The sequence below is a fragment of the Quercus lobata genome, chromosome 6 (assembly GCF_001633185.2).
Source record: "Quercus lobata isolate SW786 chromosome 6, ValleyOak3.0 Primary Assembly, whole genome shotgun sequence".
In the NCBI taxonomy this organism is placed as follows: Eukaryota; Viridiplantae; Streptophyta; class Magnoliopsida; order Fagales; family Fagaceae; genus Quercus; species Quercus lobata.
In genome coordinates this window covers 11,530,830-11,550,374 of record NC_044909.1, presented here as the reverse complement: position 1 = coordinate 11,550,374, position 19,545 = coordinate 11,530,830, and the positions used below count along the sequence as shown (strand labels likewise).

The following is a 19,545-nucleotide window of genomic DNA, read 5'->3' as shown; positions in this document are numbered from 1 at the left end:
GGCCTCTTTTCTCCCAAGTTATTGGAAATTTTTATTCTATTTTTGAGTGTGATGACACTTGTTCGAGTCATAGAATATAGTCACTGTCCATATGATCACTTTATTGAAAAGATTCAGTTGTTCATGACAAATTGAGACGGTTTGTAGGGAGTACTTAAAAATTTTCCTTACTTTTATGCATAGAAATGAGATTAAAGTGACCATGTTGATGGCTTCACAAGTCTAACGGAAAGTTTTTATTTTATTTTGTTCTAATGTTAGTATTTGTCTAGAAGATCTACCTTCTTATTTAAATCCCCCTCCCCAAATTGTTTAAAAATAATTGAAAAAAAAGGGGTTTCAAAGCTGTGTTCGTTATGGCGACGTACTTATTGCATTTGCATCGGCTCAAACGAAAATTTCTATCTATTTTAGTATAAAAACATATTTTTCTATTTTACATATTTTTCAAAACATTTTACGTCAAATTATTTATTTTATGCTTTTCAAAATGCAACCATGCATTGATGCATATATTTTTTTATTATACAACTATTGATGCAAGTGCTTTTAAAAATTTAAAACATTTTATTAAGAAAGAAAAAATAATTAATAAAGGATTCTTCCACGTAACCATGGGCTCAAAGACAACATCATTTCCGCAAGTTTCTAAATCGATGGCTTGGTTGGCACATCCTAATGACGCGTACCAGCCAATGAAATTCCCCCACGTCAGACACCAAAGGCCACAACCGGCTGATCCCCGTCATGTATCCCCTTCACCGGCCACGTCAGCATTGTTCACACCACAACGCCAACACATTCTCACTGTTCAAACCGGTTATCAATCACTCCAAATATAAAATAAAACCCCTAAAACTCAAAAATTAAAATAAAACTTTTTTTTTTCTTTTCCATTTTCTCTCTAATTTTCCGTCACTTTCTAGCGAACCAAACGAAGCTCAATCCCTCTCTTACAACTCTCACTATCCATACAATATTTTCCAGAGAATTTTCTCAGATTCAAAGCGAACCAATCCTTTTCCTTCACTAAATATTTTTAGAAGCGAAAAAAAAAATGTTTCTTTTTGATTGGTTTTATGGAATTCTGGCTTCACTAGGTCTGTGGCAAAAAGAGGCGAAGATCTTGTTCTTAGGGCTTGATAATGCTGGAAAGACCACCTTGCTTTTCATGCTTAAAGACGAGGTACAAATTTTCTCAGTAACCAAACAGAGGCTATTGTATTGCTTATTGTATAAATTATACAAATTTTGTATTTGTTTGGTTTTGCAGAGATTAGTGCAGCACCAACCGACGCAGTATCCAACGTCGGAGGAGCTGAGTATTGGGCAGATAAAGTTCAAAGCTTTCGATTTGGGTGGCCATCAAATCGCTCGCAGAGTCTGGAAGGACTATTACGCTAAGGTTTTATTTCTCAATTTTTTTTTATGTGCAATTTAATTTAATTTTTTGTTTATTAATATTTACAATAAGTATAGCTACAAAATAAAAAATAAAAAATTTCACAACTAAAAGTGCTGTTGAGTAGTGGCCCTATGAGCAATGTTTAGAGACATGGAAAAAGTTCACATTTTTTTCTGCAGTGTGCTGTTGTGATTGGTGTAACATCACTTCGATAGTCATTTTTATTGTATATCAATCATAACATGTCATTTCAACAAGTCGTGAACAAAGGGAAGTTTTTCCAATCGCAACTTATGAATGTGATTTTTTTTTTTTTTAAATTGTTACAAAAATCGTGTCCAGTAGCATCACACCTATAATCCCAACACCCTTAAATAGGGTGATTTTGAAGAATAGGTATGAGGTCATTGTGACATCTAGCTTTTCATTGGAGTTTTAACTATTTAAAAATTGAAACCATGGGGGATTTTGACTCTGAATGTTGGGTTGAATGTGTAATTTTAGTGAACAACGACCAAGTCTTGATCCTAAAAGCAACAAGTCGTGGGTTTGAGTCCAGGAATCAGCCTTTCAAATAAATTGGAGGTAAGGCTGCCTACCATGATCTCTCTCAGACCCTGCAAAAGTGCGACTTTCGTGTACTGCGTACAACCTTTAACAACCAAGTCTTAGACTCTTAGTGCCTAAGTTTTGGGGTTGGCTAATCCATTCATTTAGTGAAACTGTTTGTTTTGTTGTTAATATTATTTCATAATAATTGTGATTTATTAGATCTATCCAAAATAATAATAAAAAATTAAAGAAAAGGAGGTCACTTGTGTTTTCACAAAGAATTTCGAAGCAGGTACTTTGCTTAACTAATTAAATGTCAAAAAAAAAAAATAATAATTGTGATTGATTAGGGAAGCTGTAGATGGTAGAAAATATAGCTAGGTTATTGTGTAGAACAAAATTAATGCATATTTTGTCTTAGGGATGTTTATTTGAAATTCATGGCTGATTAGATTAATTGTTTGATGTATAGACTCATGGCTCACTAATTTCTTCGAATTTCTTGATTGGTAAGTTGTACATGCACCCAGTGGGTTTTGAAATCACAACCTTACCCTCCACTTGTTCTTATGGTAGGTGTAAGTGTCAAACTTGACACTATTGTTAATTATTCTGATTTTGGACTAACTCGACTTTAGTGGTTGCTATGATACTGTGTGGATACCATATTGAAAAAAAGAGACAAGGGATTTACATATAGGTGTTATCTATTTAAATTTATATCTTCATGGTCATATTGTTTACTCTGCATTTGTAGTTTTAGGTGTTTTGGGAGTTCATGTCCGTTGCTATCAAAGCAAACTGATTATTCTTCAACTATTGTTGTTGTTGAATTACTCATGGGTTTGGAAGGAACAAAAAGTCCAACTTACAGCCACAGCAGTGGTGGTGGGGGTGATGCTTGAAAAGACTCAAGTAAAACTTTCTTGGATGGGGTTGATACCTCACTGATCATTTGCAACCTTTTATCATGTAGGTGGATGCTGTTGTGTACCTGGTTGATGCTTATGATAAGGAGAGATTTGCAGAGTCAAAAAAGGAGCTTGATGCGCTACTCTCTGATGAGTCCTTGGCAACTGTTCCGTTCCTTATTTTGGGAAACAAGATCGACATACCTTATGCTGCTTCAGAGGATGAGTTGCGCTACAATATGGGCCTGACCAACTTCACCACGGGTAAGGGTAAGGTTAATTTGGCCGACTCCAATGTTCGCCCTCTTGAAGTCTTCATGTGCAGCATTGTACGCAAGATGGGATATGGCGAAGGCTTCAAGTGGCTTTCTCAATACATCAAGTAGGCAAATGGATAGGCTACCGAGATTGTAAATTTCCTGCTGTTGCTGCAGTCTCTACATTTGAACTAGTGTTAGAGAATTTTAAGCATAGTTGTTGATGTAAAGTAAATATATATATACTGTCTATGCTAATAGCCAGCATAATTAGCTTGGAGACTAGGTGTGTTTTCTACCTGTTTTTGGTAAGGGAAAGATAAGTTCTGTCTGCCTCCTCACTCTGTATTGGTAACTAAATGTCTAAATTGCAGAAAGTAATAAAGGGATTGTGGCCAAGAGTCTTGTAGTTCAATTGGAATCTCTTAGTGTTTTTAAAGGTTCAAATCCCTTCACCCTCAACTATCGATGTTTCAAAAAATAAAAGGGTTATGAGGATCAGTTGAGTGGTTGTAATGTTTACAGAAGGTCAACTTCAAAGTTCAAACTCCATCAAATCAATTCATTAGGGATGCTTCCCTTTTCTTTTATTTATTTATTTAGAAGCTAAAAATTTGTGCTATAATTGAATTGAATTGAATTGGTTCTCATGCGTAGGAAAATCTCTCTCTCTCTCTCTCTCTCTCTCTGAGCTTTGCGAAACTAGATTGTATGGAAGCAAAAGAATCAACTTTACTCGCATCTCTGTGCGGCTGCTTCTTATACAGCCTTCATGGCTTTGGGGTTTAGGTGCACATGTGATCATTCTGAAAGTCAACGGTTTGAGGCTGTAAACTTAAATACGGTCACCGAAATTTTATCACTAGAAGCGGTCTACAACAATAAACTACAACTTTATACTTGAAATAGGAGTAGAAATATCAGCAATCCATCGCTTATTTGGTCAAAGAGATTGAAAAACCTTTTATTTTTTAATTACTACAAGAAGATTTAGATTTTGCTTATATTACCTGGAAAAGTTGCGACATCTTCAAGCCAAGTTGTATATCGTTAAAAAAATATCTGGCGTGCTTAGCTATTCTATGAGTCACATGTTATTTTTTAGCCCCAAAAAAAAGAGTCAAATGTTATTTTGTTTAAATTTAGAATAAGCCGTGTACAAGTAGAGTCGTTTGCTAATTGAAATCATTGGTAGGTAAGTCTTCTAAGAGAGAGGTAGTATATCCTATCTCTCACAATACATTTGCCCCACCAGTGTGTGGAACCACACATGTTATCCCACCAGTGGGTGGATCCACGTTTTGTGAGAGAGTATTTACTGTTATACAACGATTACAAGATAATATTTCATCTTAAAAAGTTACAACAAAACTTCACAATATTTTCAATATTTTAAAATTAGTACACCATTTTATATGTGGAGTCTGATTATATATATATAAAAAAAACCGAAACATACATTATAATAGGCTCATGTATGAAATGACAGGCTAATTAACAAATGTTATGAAATTTGTGAATATTTTTGTTATGTCCTTAACTTTATTGAAAAAAAAAAAAAAAAAAACCACTTAGCAATGCAATTCTTACATTAAATAAGATGCGAATACTTTACTAAAAAAGGAAAAGAAAAAAAAGTAGACGTGAATACAATTTTAATCTTGAAATTTTCATTTATGAACCTAAAGGTACCACAGACTTAAATGTATTTTTAATCCCTAATAACATAGTGTTACAATTTAGTTCAGTGGTAAATGTTGTAGCCCACAGGGAATCCAATATGTATACAACTCAATGGTTACTTTTTTTATTATCTATTATTACTAATCTGAGAGGCAATAGGTGAGGAAAAGTTGCTATAAGACTCTTTTGGTCATTTACGAATAATATTAAATACGTATACAAGTCAAATCTTACACATTTATGAATAAAATATTGAATCCAATCTGTATATAAGTTAACTCTTACTCTTTTTTATTTGATGTAATGATTACTCTACAAATATAAGTGCTTGTAGAGTGTAGGGTATAAGGGTTGGGGTTCAAGTCTCCAGAATAAAGTTTTACACACATATAGGGGTCGTAATTTGTATTCGCGTGTCAGGTTCGTGTCATGTTGACTCATGAGTATCTAATTATATTAGTCAACACCAACCCGACTTGTTTATTAAACGGATCAAGATTCCTCAACCCTAACACGACTCATTTATTACATAGGTCAATCATGCCGACTTGTTTATCAGATTTTATCAAAATGAAAAAAAAAAAAAAATAGTATTAACCAAATTGAATTGTGAAAAAAAAAATATATATATATATATATAAAATTAAGAACTAATGAGTAACTATATCACAAATAATCATTTAAAATTAAAGTATATCTCAATATTACAAATAATCAATCATAATATGTCAAAGAAAATAAACCACAACAACTAATAAGTTATACTTAGGATTTGGAAGGTATATGGGTAAATTGTCATTTAATTAAGCAAGCCAAACAAGTCAAACGGGTTCCATGAATTGGACACTAACTCAACCCGTTTGTTAAACGGGTCAGTCATATCAACCCGAGTATGACACTAACCTATTAAACCTTAACCTATAACTTGCTAATTTCGTGTCGTGTCGTGTCAAATTTGCAGGTCATGTCCAATTTTACCACCCCCACATACATATACATTTAGATTAAGTTAGAGTAAAATTTCTATCTTGTTAAAAAAAAAAAAAAAATTCTTACTCTTTTTCTCTTATCATCTAAATAAGAATTTTGTTAATAAATACCTTAAATCATTCATTTAGGAAATATTTTTAAAAACTGTATATGAGAAATGAAAAGAAACAACCTTTTTTTTTAGTCTCTTATATTTCTCATAAAAGTTGTATAAAAACTTTTTAAAAATAATTCATTAACAAATACCCTAAAGACACTCGTTAACTAGACTCATCTAATAATAATTTAGAAGCAGGAGGTGAGGAAATCTTGGTTGAGCTATTATTCTCTAACCATATCTAAGGTTCTTTGGTTAGTTATGGACTAATCACAATACTTATTAAAATGGATTAAAATAACAAATTGTAATTGATATAACATTATTTTCACATTAATCTCTCACTTATACTGCAGTTATAGTATACCAATCACAACACATCACCTCTCAACAAGAAATGATGCGAAATGAGTTGTATCACTAAACTTTCAGATTTGGCAATCATATTCAAAGATAATGGAAAAGGGATTATTTATTTATTTAAATGAACAAGGAGTCTTTACTCATTAAGGTTACTTATCTTGCCATTCATATTTTAATGTCAACCTTGACGACTACATGGTTTCCTATCTTCCATGTTCAAGTAGATCCTCCCAAGTCCTAGATCTTTTACTTAAATGCACTAACAAGAGGGGTCAACAACCAAAAAGAAACAGAGGACCCACAACTCAACGAATGGCCCCCTCAACATCATTAAACACAATGAAAGGGCCAAAAGTTCAAGTCAACCTCTTTCTAGGCATTTACAAGATGTACAGGCTACACAAGAACAGAGCCACCACCCTTCTGGAACTATCATTTGCTAAGCACACCATCCATAACAATTGGATTCCCTGCTATCTGAACCTTAGAGAAACCAGTTTCTCTGCACAACCTGTCTCTTCACCTAATAAGTCATATCAGTATCAGAGTCGAGGAACCCTTCATATTCCAACTGCAGAAAACAATACTAAATTAGTTAATTATTAAGCCAAATTTAATATTAATATTAAATAACTCATTGTGAGGAACCTACCCTTGCTTGATTATGGGTCATCTTCATCCTCCGATATTCTTCTTGTGCTTTCTTTGAACGGAACATGGCCTGAACACGTACAACAGATCTCTCAACCCGCTCTTCAGCTTGTTTCCGACTAGTCCGGTAGAAGTCCTCCTCAGTATCACTTTCCGGCCTCTGATCAGGAACTGGTTCCATAGGATCAACTTGAAAACCACGAAAACCCCTTCTCTTCAAACGCCAGCGCAGAACTGCTTTCTCAAGCACCCCAACTGACCAGAGAATTTTACGGTACTGCCTCCGCACTTGGAATCCCCGGAAAGCCGCCTGCATTGGGAAAGGTGCAATTAAACATCTTTTCTAGAACCTCAAATCTAATATTGTTTACACATTATGGCTAAAAGGTATTGGGTGAAAGTATGTAATCTAATTTTATTACATACAAGTCATAACTATACTTGACAACTTGCAACTATTCCAAGCACTAACAGAGAGGGTAGTTCAGGCTGTCTTGCCCATGCTACATTATCCTGTATGGATATATGACAGGCTTACATTTAGTTAAACATGTTAATCAGGCTAAACTCAGTCTGATTGCTTCTAGGGTCAGCTGAAAGAAAACATCTTGACTGAAAAATTACATTTGAATTTGATCAAGCCAAAGAATTGAGGCCTCTGTCGTCCTAGGTGGTTCATACTAGTTCTAATGTTTTATGCTATCCAAGTTTCAACTATGCCAGCGAGAAGACAGGAAAAGAAGGCTTACTTGAATTTTGATTGCATGGCGCCGCATAGTAAGGAAATCTTTACGGATCTTCCAAGTGCGGAATCTATATTGGATACGGGCAGCAGCTGCCATCTTTTTTTTTGATTCAAAGCTGCGAAAGGCATGTTGAATCTTCATTGCTGCAATTATACTGCGTGCTTCATCCTCGGGAGTGGACAACTCAACCTCTTTGGTCCGTACTTTTAGTGAGTGATCTCTAAATGCAGCCTGTATACGTGCTGCAGCTTCAGCAGTTGTCCGATAAGCTGCCAAAGTCTCTTTAAGGTAGATCTGATCCTCACTGAGGTTCTCAGTGATCACTGTATCAGTTGCACTAGTATCAAGGGAGCCACTGATGTTTCCAGCTATGCTCATATCCTTGAATTGTTCAACCAAAGCCTTTTCTGAAAGATAAGCTGCTAAGCCCTCGCAACCCTTTAAAGATGCAAGATCAGCAGCAGTGGATCCCCCAGGGTTTTTTGGCGTAGGGTCAGTGACCAAGTTTGGCTTTGCACCTGCAGATAAAAGTGCTGCAACCATTTTCTCCCTGCACATTGGAAATTCAGAAATAAATAATCCAAGACGGAGATGGCTTTTTCAAGCCCAGTAGAAGAAGTATAACTTATCCTCCCAAATCCAGAATGTAAGCAATATGAGCAAACACAAAACCATGCTATCTTTTACAGGAATCAGCTTGAGAATTATTTATGTTAGACAAACATGCATGAAATCAATTTTAGTAATAACAGAAAAATCTTAGACATAAAAATAAAATAGGTTGCTGCAAAGTTGGGAAAGTTAATGCAAAAGCTTTAAGAGTCAAATAGGATGCTGCAAATCTGAACAGTTGATGAATAGGATAAATAAAAGAGATACCTTCCACAAAATGCTGCCCAATGAAGAGCTGTCCATCCATATTTATCACGAAAATCCAATGATAAGCCGGACCATGAAAATAGAGGAACAGCCCATGTATATCCTAGAATAGCACATAAATGTATTACACCTAGACCTTGGGCATCATATTCAGCAGTTTTAGAGCGCACAGTGGCTTTAGGACATTCAACAACTCTTTCCAACAGCCATTCCTTTAGTCTGTTTTTCAAAGTGAGTTCAAACAGAACATCTTTTGCCTGTGGAAATGGCACTTTGTTGTCTCCAACTGACTTGATAAATTTCTCCCAACTATGCGAAATATTAGAGGTTTTGTGGGCAAAGTTCTTAGCCTCCTTCAGGGAATTTGGCGATACTTTATTAGACAGAATGTTAAGGTTCTTGGAAGTAGAGAAGAGAAGATAAGCCAGCCGAAGCTGATATTGGAAATTTTCCCACTTGATCTTCTCTTCTAACAAATTTTTTGGGCCAACTGATGAAGGAATGTGATACTCAAAATTCAGAACTTGGCTGATGGGTTTGTGACCATCAAAACTCATAAAAAAGTTTACTGATCCAGAGGAATGTGGCAGCACAAAACAGCGATACACCCCATCCTGAACAGTTTCTGCAGGAACACAGACATCGCCACAGACACAAAGAAGACTGGACTTCACTAGATGTAGATACTCTTTATGAAAGAATCCAATGACTATGATCTGCAACAACAATTAAACAAAGGTCAAAAGCTTTTAACTTTTAATAAGTATTTCAACCTGCTTCCCTAGGTTATTCAAACCATATACATAGTGGTTCATTCATGATCATGTTTGATCATTACCTGTTGTGCCAAGCAAGAGGCCTGACTGCAAGGAAAACATTAACTAGCCCAGACAGTTTCAAACCCTATGACCAATCTATTCTATGATTTAAAAAAGTAATGAAGATCAAGTTGGACATGTCTGATTTTTATTAAGTTTGAGGGGATTTAGTTTAGTTGGTTCAAACATATGTGAAAGGAGCTGCCAGCCATCAGCTTTTGGTGGACATCAATACTCTGTCGCTCTAAAGATCCTGATAGGAAAAAAGCTAAAGATGAATTCAGCTCCTCCAAGCTCAAACAAATATCAGTATGTATCACAAGTAACTCCAAATTTAAGACCTGCTTGGTCCAAAAGTTAGACCAAAATTTTGCAAAATCAAACTCATCACTTGAAAAGTCTAGCGTCATTCCTCCTAATTAAAGACATGTATTTGATATGGTATTTCTCAATCACCCAAATATTCTTCCACAATGCACACAAACCCTTCCACTCCATCACAATCCATGATGGTTCTCCCAGATCCTCAAATGGGTTTGTTTGAATGCTTAATGGGGAAGGTGAACTAGAGATGTTAACAAAATTCTATTTTAAAATTAAACCATCAAAACACCCTTCTTTTTTTTTTTAACATAAGAAATTTTATTAAGAATAAAAAGTCAAACAAGTACACTGGAAATGTACTACAGTGGCAAAAATCAAGAACCTAAATTACAAAGATCAATAAGATCAGGGAGGACAAACAAGAACAAGATGGCAAAACTAAACAGAATCAAGTTCCTAGAACTGTTTAGTGAGATTGTTAAGATATTTAACAGCAGTTTATGGAGTTGGAACTTGGAACATCTCCTCTCTCTCTCTCTCTTCAGAATCTTCAAAATAATTTATTATATGGTAGTTTTCTACAATTTGTTATGCATACAGAATGATGTTATTAGTGCAAGCTTACATGCAGAGTAAAAAGTTTCACTTCCTAGAAGCTTAAACAACCTTGTATGCAACAAACTAAAATTGACAGATCTTTTCCGTCTGAAAACTAATAAATACAACCTGCTTCTCCAAGGCTGGTTGAAGGCATTTGAAACGTATAAGGCAAACAGGAAAGAATTACAGTCATAATTTAAGAATAACAAAAAAAAAAAAAATGTATGGCATTTGCAAAAGAAAAAAACCTTTGTTTTCTCAGTTGAAAAGGCCCATGCAGGGGAGACGTCTGTTATGCTAAATATTTGCTCTGGAACAGAAGATTGAGAATGATCTGTCATTGAAGAGACAAGTGATTCATGACCAGATGATATTGAGGATTCAAGCACTGAATCATCCACAGAACCTGGTGAGTCAGCCATGATCTGGTTTATCCACCTTCCAAAACTGTCCTGGCTTTGCAATCCATCATTGACCAGAATATCTAATGAATCATTGGTTCCCATAGTGATAGAATCCCTTCTTGGCACGTTTGCATTTAATTGACCCTTCATTGCCTGGTCATAAATACTGTCTGGGAAACTTGAATAAATGATATCACTCCTAGCACTTGCTTCTGTCAAATTACCGAAAGAAGAAACTTCAGCTGAGGAATTGTTCACTCCCTGCAATAACAAACCATAAGATTGTGGATCTTGGACCAAATTTACCAGCGACCAAACAAAATAGTACTAACCAAAGCTAACATACATAGCATTAGTGCAGCTTGGTTTGTTCATAGAAGCACAGTGAAAGGTATATGTCAAGTCAGTGTGCAGCCATAGAAATTTCAAAACATGTGTAGATGCTTACTAGAAAGTAAAAAAAAAAAATGCAATAACTACGCCAATTTTTGCCTCTTCTTCTCCCTCTGAATTAAACCTTCTCCTGCCATAATGGTTCAGGGCCAACAAAAATGACTACAAACACTTGCAAGTGCAAATTTAAGTGTCTCTATGATTTTTCTGAGCAGTAAACAGCAAAACCACCAGAGAAGTCATGGAACTAAACACGTGAAGCCTGATGGCCTAATGCTCTAAACATTAACGTTGCACAGAATAGCTTAACATCCTCATATCAGTGTTAGCAGAACTTATAAATGGCATGAGCAACAAACTTGGTTGATTAAATAAAGATAACTCCCTGATTCCATAAAAGTGTGCTCCACTCTCATAATACTGATGTCAGATAACTAAAAAAAAATTACTTTACTGTGGGAGAAAAGAAAAGTAAAAACTGACGTACATTAGGATTCCTTAGGTTATAATCAACCATTCACTTTCTGTACAGCATTCATAATATCATTGGTGTACCCAAAAGGAGAAGAAAAGGACCCAAGATGAGGGAAGTTTTTCTTAAGTTTAACACCCCCCCCCCCCCCCACCCCCCAAAAGCAAAAACCTCAAATGAAGGACAAATAGGAAGCATATTTAGAGTATGAATGATCCTACTTACATAAGGCAAGGAGTCATTTAGTGCTTGATTTGTTTGGTCAATACTTGAAACTTTGGCTGCAACAAAGAAGAGGAAAGAAAATGCACAGTGAATAGCTTCTGTGTAGCCAATGGCTGCTGCAAATAGCATCTAATTAGTTACCTCCTTTAGGTACAATTGAGTCGTTAAGATCATTTGTCAGGAGGAGGTCATCCCATTCTAGCGTATTAATCTCATGAAGCCTTAGTTCGTGATTCTGGACAGTTCCTGCTGATTCTAAAAAACGCAAGTGTCAGAACGTTTTTTTTTTTTTTATAACTAATAAAAATATATTAAAAAGAAGAATGTTGTATATCCACTTTCGAGAGAAGGGTTCAATTATTAGAGTATAGTCAATGTCTACTAGTAATACAGTTCCCAAAAAAAAAAAAAAAAAAACTACTACCAGTAATAGTAAGTCATGGTATCAATTTGCTGAGCTAGACTAGTCAAATATAAAAATAAAGAATGAACACTTCTAACTTTCTCTAAACTCAAAAATACCAAATGTACTACTAAAATGAAAAAACCATTCTACTATGAAAGCATTGTAGATTTCAGTCAATAGAAAGTTGAGCTAAACATGACCTAAAATTCCTTTCTTACCACCATAATGCGCATGATTACCACCAGAGTCAAGGTCTTCTGTCAAAAGCCAAGGAGCAGAAGAACCAGAACTAGAATTTGAATTGACAGGTGTGCCTGGAGATCCCTGCAACTGTATCATAAGTCAGCCACAGCCCAATATAAGGTTAGAAAATCTAGTTCTTTTTACACACCAAAGCATATGGCGAAAAGAAACTTAAAGGTTGAAATTGAATGAAATGAGCCATGATAGTACTGACCTCCTGTGTTTCACGATAATGAACAAGGACAATATGTTCTAGGCTCCTGAAACAAAAATAAAAACAAAATCATAGATAAGACTACTTAATGAGCTTTTATATAATTCAGATATAGCTTAGCAATGAAACCAACCGAAATAAAGCTTAATCACTACATACTTATCAAGAAGCCAGTAACACCTACGAACGAAGGTTGGGTTATCTTGGCCATGTGCATAGTATACATGGATCCTTTCTTCATCACCAACCTGAACCATTAAACCAAGCAACAACCAAAATAAACCCTCTATAAAACAGAATTTGCCAAGTGGAATGAAATTTTTTAACCTCATAATTTCTATTATATCCATAACTATTAATTGCCAATACAGAATTTACATCTAATCAGGATTCCAGAGATCACTAACACTAGAAATATTGGAACTCATACTATAGCAAACTAAGCTACAATATCATAAATGATAATCATACACAAGGTGAAACACATATACCCAAGAATTGTTACAAATAACATCCATTGGTACATACCGCAATCAAATATAGCATATAAGGGGGGCATTAATTAAAACTTCCAGGATACCTATATACATAGACATAGAAAGTATGTATATGTTTGTGTGTGTGTGTGCGTGTGCGCGTAGCCTTATGTCAAAGTACATGTTTATATATATATATATATATAGCAAGAAGTACAACCAGGAGTTGCATATATGTAAGTTGATGCTGCATAAAACATATCGGAAAATGGGAGAACCTCACTTTTAAGTGTTCATGGGCTTCTTTAACAGTCTTCCCATCCTTTTTCTTCTTCCAGTTATGACCATCTTTCCGGAAGTTCCTAAGCATCTTACGATCAAACAAGACTATAGTGCCACCTGTTACATTACACAACCAAAATAGGCAATTCAACAATCTCAGAAGTAATTTATATTGTATACCACTTGATAAAAGAAACTCCGTAAAACACATGTAAAGTTTATCAACCCAAGCAAAAAAATGCTTCTTTGCTTTTAATTAAAATATATAAGAGCTAAAAAAGCATTACAGTCCTATGTAACATGACTTGCAAAAGCTTCTAATGCAATCATATACACCAAATAGGCAGAATGGGCCACACGGCCCATCATGTGACTGTGTGACCATTTAAGCTTTGAGTTATGACAAAAGGGCAAGGGCACACAACAAGATATATTAGATATAAAGTTAAAGGTGAAAACCAAATTAAGAAAAAAAAAAAATCAAATAATCAAGTTACACAATGAGTTGTGACCAGTGGCGGAGTCAGGATTTTAATTTAGGGGGGGCAAGATGAAAATAAAGAGCTGAAGAAAAAATCAATTTCAATTTTTTTAATTAGTATAATTAAAAAAAATACTTAACTAATTAAAAAAAAATTGATTAACATATAAAATATAATGTTAGTGTTAAGTTTTTTTTTTTTTCCCCTTGTGTGTAACGTTAGATTTAGTATAAATGTTGTTGTACTTAAGATACTTCATAGGTGACTACAAGTATATTTTTCAAATAAGTAAAAGATTTTAAAAAAATCAATATATAGTCATTATTATACGAAGTTAATGGAGCTTCTTACTAATCACCGGCCAAGAAAAGTGTATTAAAAGTGGAGCCAAGAGTGACAGCCCCGTAGCACAATTACATGCAGAGTTGAAGACCGTAAGCTTAGAGCAAACAGAAACATATATAAAGCAAGACTAAATCTAAAAGAAAGATATAAATATATATATATATATATATTAAGGGAGTGGGGTTTGGGTGAGGTCAGGGGGGGCAATTGCCCCCTCTCGACCCCCCTTAGCTCCGCCCCTGGTTGTGACTAATATATTTGGAGAAAAAAAATGTCAAAATTGGATGGGGATATATGGGATTACTCATGACTACAGAGTCAGGTTTATAGGTTTATAAAAATCGCATTACAATTTATAGATATAGGTGGTTACTTTTGGGCAAGTTCACTGGCTTGACATTGATGCTGAAGTTCTTGTAATTACAGAGTATTGCATGAATTTCATTTGGGCGGAGCCATCTTGAACCGGCTTCTTCGCTAATATTCCTAAGATCCAAATCTGCACATGGTAAAAGGAACCACAAAAATATACAGAATAGAATTTGATCAAGATGCACATGATTAAATATTCATTAACAAAAAGGAAGCCTTACCAATAAAAAATAAATTCCAATTAAACTTATTGTTCCAATTCAAAGTACTTTCCAAACCGTTTATCAATTATTTTAAAACAATAAAAAAATTCCCATAACAAAATTATTTGAAGTCCAACAAATGGTAATAAGTAATAGCACAAAACCACACTCTCTCTTTCAAATTATAAGGAAAAAAAAAAGAATTTAAACCATAAAATCAAACAAGCAACAAATTTACTTCTTTTCTGGCATTTCAAAACTACTTTTTCTTGCTTAGAATAGCCAAAAAAAATCCTAAGCAAAAATCCTCACTCCTTTACCTAACAACATGAAAGCACTTTTTCCGTACCTTTTATCAACACCAAAAAATTCATTTCCTTTCCAAATCACTTCCAAAAAAGCTCTATATTTCTCTAATAATCAAAATTCAAAGACCCCCATTTTCCAAAATAATCCATTTCACATAAAAAAAGAGAGAGAATTTGTGTACATACCTTGCAATGTATGGAAGCCATGAATTTCAGAGCCAACAAGTTGGCCTGCCATCGTGAAAACCTCAAAAGAAACCTTCTTCCCTCAAAACAAAAGAAACGTTCTTTCCTAGGATTCTTTTTATCTCTTTTTCTCAAAACCTTAACTGTCAATTTTGCACCTTAAACCCATCAAAATCTCAGCCCCACTAGCACTTTGATTAGTATCTATCTACACAACTACATCAATAATAAATACTCTACAAAAATAAAAATAAAAATAAAAATAAATAATAGAAAAGAGAGAGAGAGAGAGAGAGAGAGAGAGAAGGAACGATAGAAGTACCTGGTGATGAACAGTGATCAGAAGAAACACGGAAGACTCGAAATGACTATGAGAATGAGAAAAAAGCCAATTCTTCAGCTCTATGATTGTATCTTCATTTTTTTTTTTTTTTTTTTTCCAGATAAATATTCCCTTTTAAAATAAAAGTAGAGAATTGAAAAGGAAAGTGGGGACTTTTTTTTTTTTTTCCTTCTGGGGTTTTACAGTAAATTTTTGTACGGTTTTGAGTAACAAAATAGTCAACTGGTCAATATGCGGGGACAAAGACTTTCGTTTGTGTTGGACGGTGTAGGATAAGATTTTAAGAGAGAGCCGAAATTGGAATAAAATGGTTTCTTTCACACGTCTGGTGGGTACCATATGTTTATACCATATATAAATTTAATTAATAGGATTTATTATTATGTAAGAGATTATATAATTATTTCTCAAATAAATAGGAGACTATAATCACTTGTTCGCTTTGGCTTTTTATAAACTGAGCCACCGAAATCCGAGAATGAAATGCATAATGAATAATTGTTAAAATAGTATGCGGCAATTAGTTTATAATAATTTGTTTTAATGGAAAATTTTATATAAATATAGTTTTTTTTCCCGGTTTTATTGTGTTTGGTAGTATCTAAAAAAAAGGTTAAAACTATTTTATTTAACTTGGTGTAAAATAGAGTTATTTTTTATTACAATTATCCAACTCATTTTAAGGTTACTAAAAAAAAAGTGAAATAGTTATCTAGAAAATACTTTTTAAAAAATTATTTTTTTTTTCAAAAAATGTTAATATAAAAACAAATAAAGCCTAAAAGTGATGTCAATTATAAAATCACCTAAAGTAGCTTATTTATTTATTTTTTGTAATCAAGTCATCTAAAGTAGTGAAATTACCTTATATACACAACATAATATACCTTACTTTATTCTTGTATTAATGTGAGTCTCGTATGCATTATTTACACCGTGAGATTTGCTTTTTGTGAGAGGAAGATTGATACATTTTTTTTTTAAGAAAGAGGAAGGTCAATACATTAGGATTTTTTTTTTTTTTTTTTTAGGAATGAAAAGTCTAAAATATTATTGGATCACAGCTTTTGACAAATCATAAAATACAATCGGAGCAATATTATTTAGTACTTCTTCTAACTACACTTGTAGTTTTCTTGAGTTTCAAGTCTCTAAGAGCTCGGTTGGTAGAGGAATTTGAGTAATATTGTTTGTAATTTTTTGAAATACGTGTGATTGAAAAAATACGTAAAAAAGTGTGTAATATTATTTAAAATTAAAAAGGTATTGTTTAACTACTTTATAAAAGAGGGCCTAACTCTTTTTTGCTAGAACATGAACAATTGCATTATCATTGCATTTTACATAAATAAAACTATTATTTCTAGGCCCCGTCACACATGCTCTAATAACTTCATTGACATAACCAAAATGAGCTTAAGCAATTAAGGACCATCTTTCACTCCTGTTGAATAACATTCTCGGAGTCACCTTCAAAGGCCCTTAATTTCAGGGCTGCTAGACTTCTAGTTCTTCTATTGATGTCGGCAATGGGATTTGTTGAGAAAGAGCTACACTGGGATGTACTTAATTAATAAGTAGAAATGATACAATATAGTCTGTTTCACTCAACTTTTTATTTATTTTTTTTAATTTATTTTAAAGCACCACTCATTTTAATGTATAATTGTATTTTTGCACAATAACCAAAAATAAGCAAAATATACTTATGAAAATAATCTCATTTTCGTGGAAATGGACTTGGATGGGGGTATTTTTTTTTTTGTTTACGGCTTAAAAAAGTTAGAGTAGCGATCTTATGTGAGGTATCAAATAGTCCACCTGATCTTATCTGCATACTGCATACAAGCATAGATAATTAATAAACACAGTGTTTTTTGTAATCTTTTTAATTTTTGCAGGGGGAGAGAAGTCTGCGTCAGGCTTGGTTGGTAAATTTTTAATGAACGGTTTAAATATGAAATAAAATTTAAATTTTAAAATCATATATATAGATAGACATTAAAATCTTCTATGACAAAATATTATGAGGTTTTTTTTTAGGGAGAAAATATTATGAGGTTAGTTAAATGTTTTCAATTTTATATATATTATAAATAAAGTATAGATGCATTAGGAATAAATAACTCAATAGTAATTGTATTATTTTTGGGCTAAAAAAAAAATTATGTTCAAAACATTTTTACAACAAATTTTAAGTGACAGGTTGTTCTTGTTTATTACGAGTGGACAAAAAAGTAATTTAATTTATAATTTAAATTAGAACTAATAATAATTTACTATCTATAACTTATTATGAAAATGTTGAAAATGTAGGTTGTAGTACTTTTAAAAAAAAAGAAAAAAAAAAGAAAGAAGAAGAGGAGCAACCAGCAGCAAGATTACCTAAAGAGACTCTAAACAACAAAAAAACAAAAAACTTAGTTGTGGAACAGATACTTGGATGGTAAAGATTTATAGTAGAGTTATTAAAATTTTAACCACCCATTAATAAATATTTTGCAATGTTGTAAACATTTGAGAAAACATTTATTATTACTGTTTTGGTATCTATTGAATTTCCTAACGATGTAACTAATTTTTATTTTTTATTTTTACGGGAGATGATGTGACTAAATCTAAAAAACCCATTTATAGATAAATTATCAAGTTTTTTTTTTTTTTTTTTTTTTTTTGAGAACCTTAAGAAATCTAGATTTGCTAACATGTGAATTTTTAATAACTTTTGAAAACTGAGAAGCATGCCAATACTTAAATTTCATTAGCATGATCTCACTATATTCTCACATCTCACTTTTTTTATTATTATTAATCGTAAATCACGTGAATTGATGTTGAATAGGGAGAATTACTAAAAACAATTTCCATGCTTATTCAGTGTTAAAGATAAATATGTTTAAGCATGATAGTTGATTAGTAGTATTAAGGACACGTTTAATCATAAATATAATCATGCGCAACAGGAAAGAAAGGAGAAAATGTGGCCAAGCTACACCAGAGACTTGTGAGTTGTGACTCGTGATTGGACTTAGTAGTTATTGGTATTCATCAGTGTTCATTCATTTTTAAACTTTTTAAAGTAATATAGATAAGATTTTTAAGCACAATTAAGAATTTTAAGTAGAAAAGAAGAGTCTAACAAAAGGTCCACAACTAACAACTAATGCATTCCCACTAGTACCACAAACTTGTTACTTGAGTTCTCCGCTCTTGAACGTTGAAACATGAAGGGGGGCAAAAAATGGGACCAACTTCCAACAAGTGTGTATTTTCATAATTTAAAAGAGTAAGTATATTAGAGGGTATAGTTTATGGATAAAGTGTGATTTAATAATTTCTAAGACATTTTATCATTATGCCTTAAGTATTTTTTGAGGAAACATTATGCCTTTAGTTGTTCGTGAATTTCACACCACTACCATATACCCAAAAAAACCAAGACATAGGTTACACAAACATATTTCTATGTTTCCTCTTTTATGTGTAGTTGCTAGACAGCCTAGACTAGTTGAGTTGGGTAATTCTCATAAAAAAATAAAAAAATAAAAAAAAGTTGAGTTGGGTAATTTATCTATATGAGTCGGGACAGTGTCTACGTCCCACGTTTTGCTTTTTTTTTTTTTTTTTTTTTTTTTAATTTTTAACCAGCACTTAAGCAAATGAACAATGTTTTTGGTGTGAACAGTAATCTGTAAATTTTTTTTTTATTATTTTCAGTTTTCAGTAAAATAAGCGGCGTCGCATGATATTATGAATAAATATATTCATAGATTAAAGTTAGTTTAACTTATAAAGTTTTTTTTTTTGGTCATTGAATTGAGGATTTGAATTCGAATCTCATTTTCAGATTCTCTCTTCCTTGTGTGTGTGTGTGTCTATATATATAAAAAATCATGATAACGAGTGCCCTTAGGG

At 33.2% G+C, this 19,545-nt stretch overlaps 2 protein-coding genes across 8 annotated transcripts; one reads left to right on the top strand and one right to left on the bottom strand.

Moving 5' to 3' along the window:
* The first annotated feature begins 873 nt into the window (after window positions 1-873).
* On the top strand, window positions 874-3,715 carry LOC115994359 (GTP-binding protein SAR1A-like). The gene is made up of 3 exons (XM_031118478.1): window positions 874-1,186; window positions 1,274-1,405; window positions 2,934-3,715. Exons 1-3 carry the CDS (start codon window positions 1,058-1,060, stop codon window positions 3,252-3,254), a joined length of 582 nt encoding a protein of 193 aa, XP_030974338.1. The 5' UTR covers window positions 874-1,057; the 3' UTR covers window positions 3,255-3,715.
* Window positions 3,716-6,349: 2,634 nt separating this feature from the next.
* LOC115994065 (calmodulin-binding transcription activator 5) lies at window positions 6,350-15,720 on the bottom strand. Of its 7 annotated transcripts, none has more exons than XM_031118081.1 (14): window positions 15,610-15,720; window positions 15,288-15,495; window positions 14,592-14,717; window positions 13,393-13,508; window positions 12,793-12,881; window positions 12,634-12,679; window positions 12,377-12,506; window positions 11,912-12,016; window positions 11,771-11,826; window positions 10,525-10,941; window positions 8,535-9,250; window positions 7,659-8,205; window positions 6,911-7,219; window positions 6,350-6,829 (listed from the first exon to the last, which is right to left on the bottom strand). In XM_031118081.1, the coding sequence occupies exons 2-14, from the start codon at window positions 15,337-15,339 to the stop codon at window positions 6,782-6,784; spliced, it is 2,757 nt and encodes a 918-aa protein (XP_030973941.1). In that variant the 5' UTR covers window positions 15,340-15,495; window positions 15,610-15,720; the 3' UTR covers window positions 6,350-6,781. The 7 variants fall into 7 exon arrangements, with proteins under 7 accessions (XP_030973941.1, XP_030973943.1, XP_030973946.1 ...); XM_031118083.1 differs by having other exon boundaries at window positions 11,912-12,025; window positions 12,395-12,506; XM_031118086.1 differs by having other exon boundaries at window positions 11,912-12,019; window positions 12,395-12,506.
* Window positions 15,721-19,545: the final 3,825 nt, after the last annotated feature.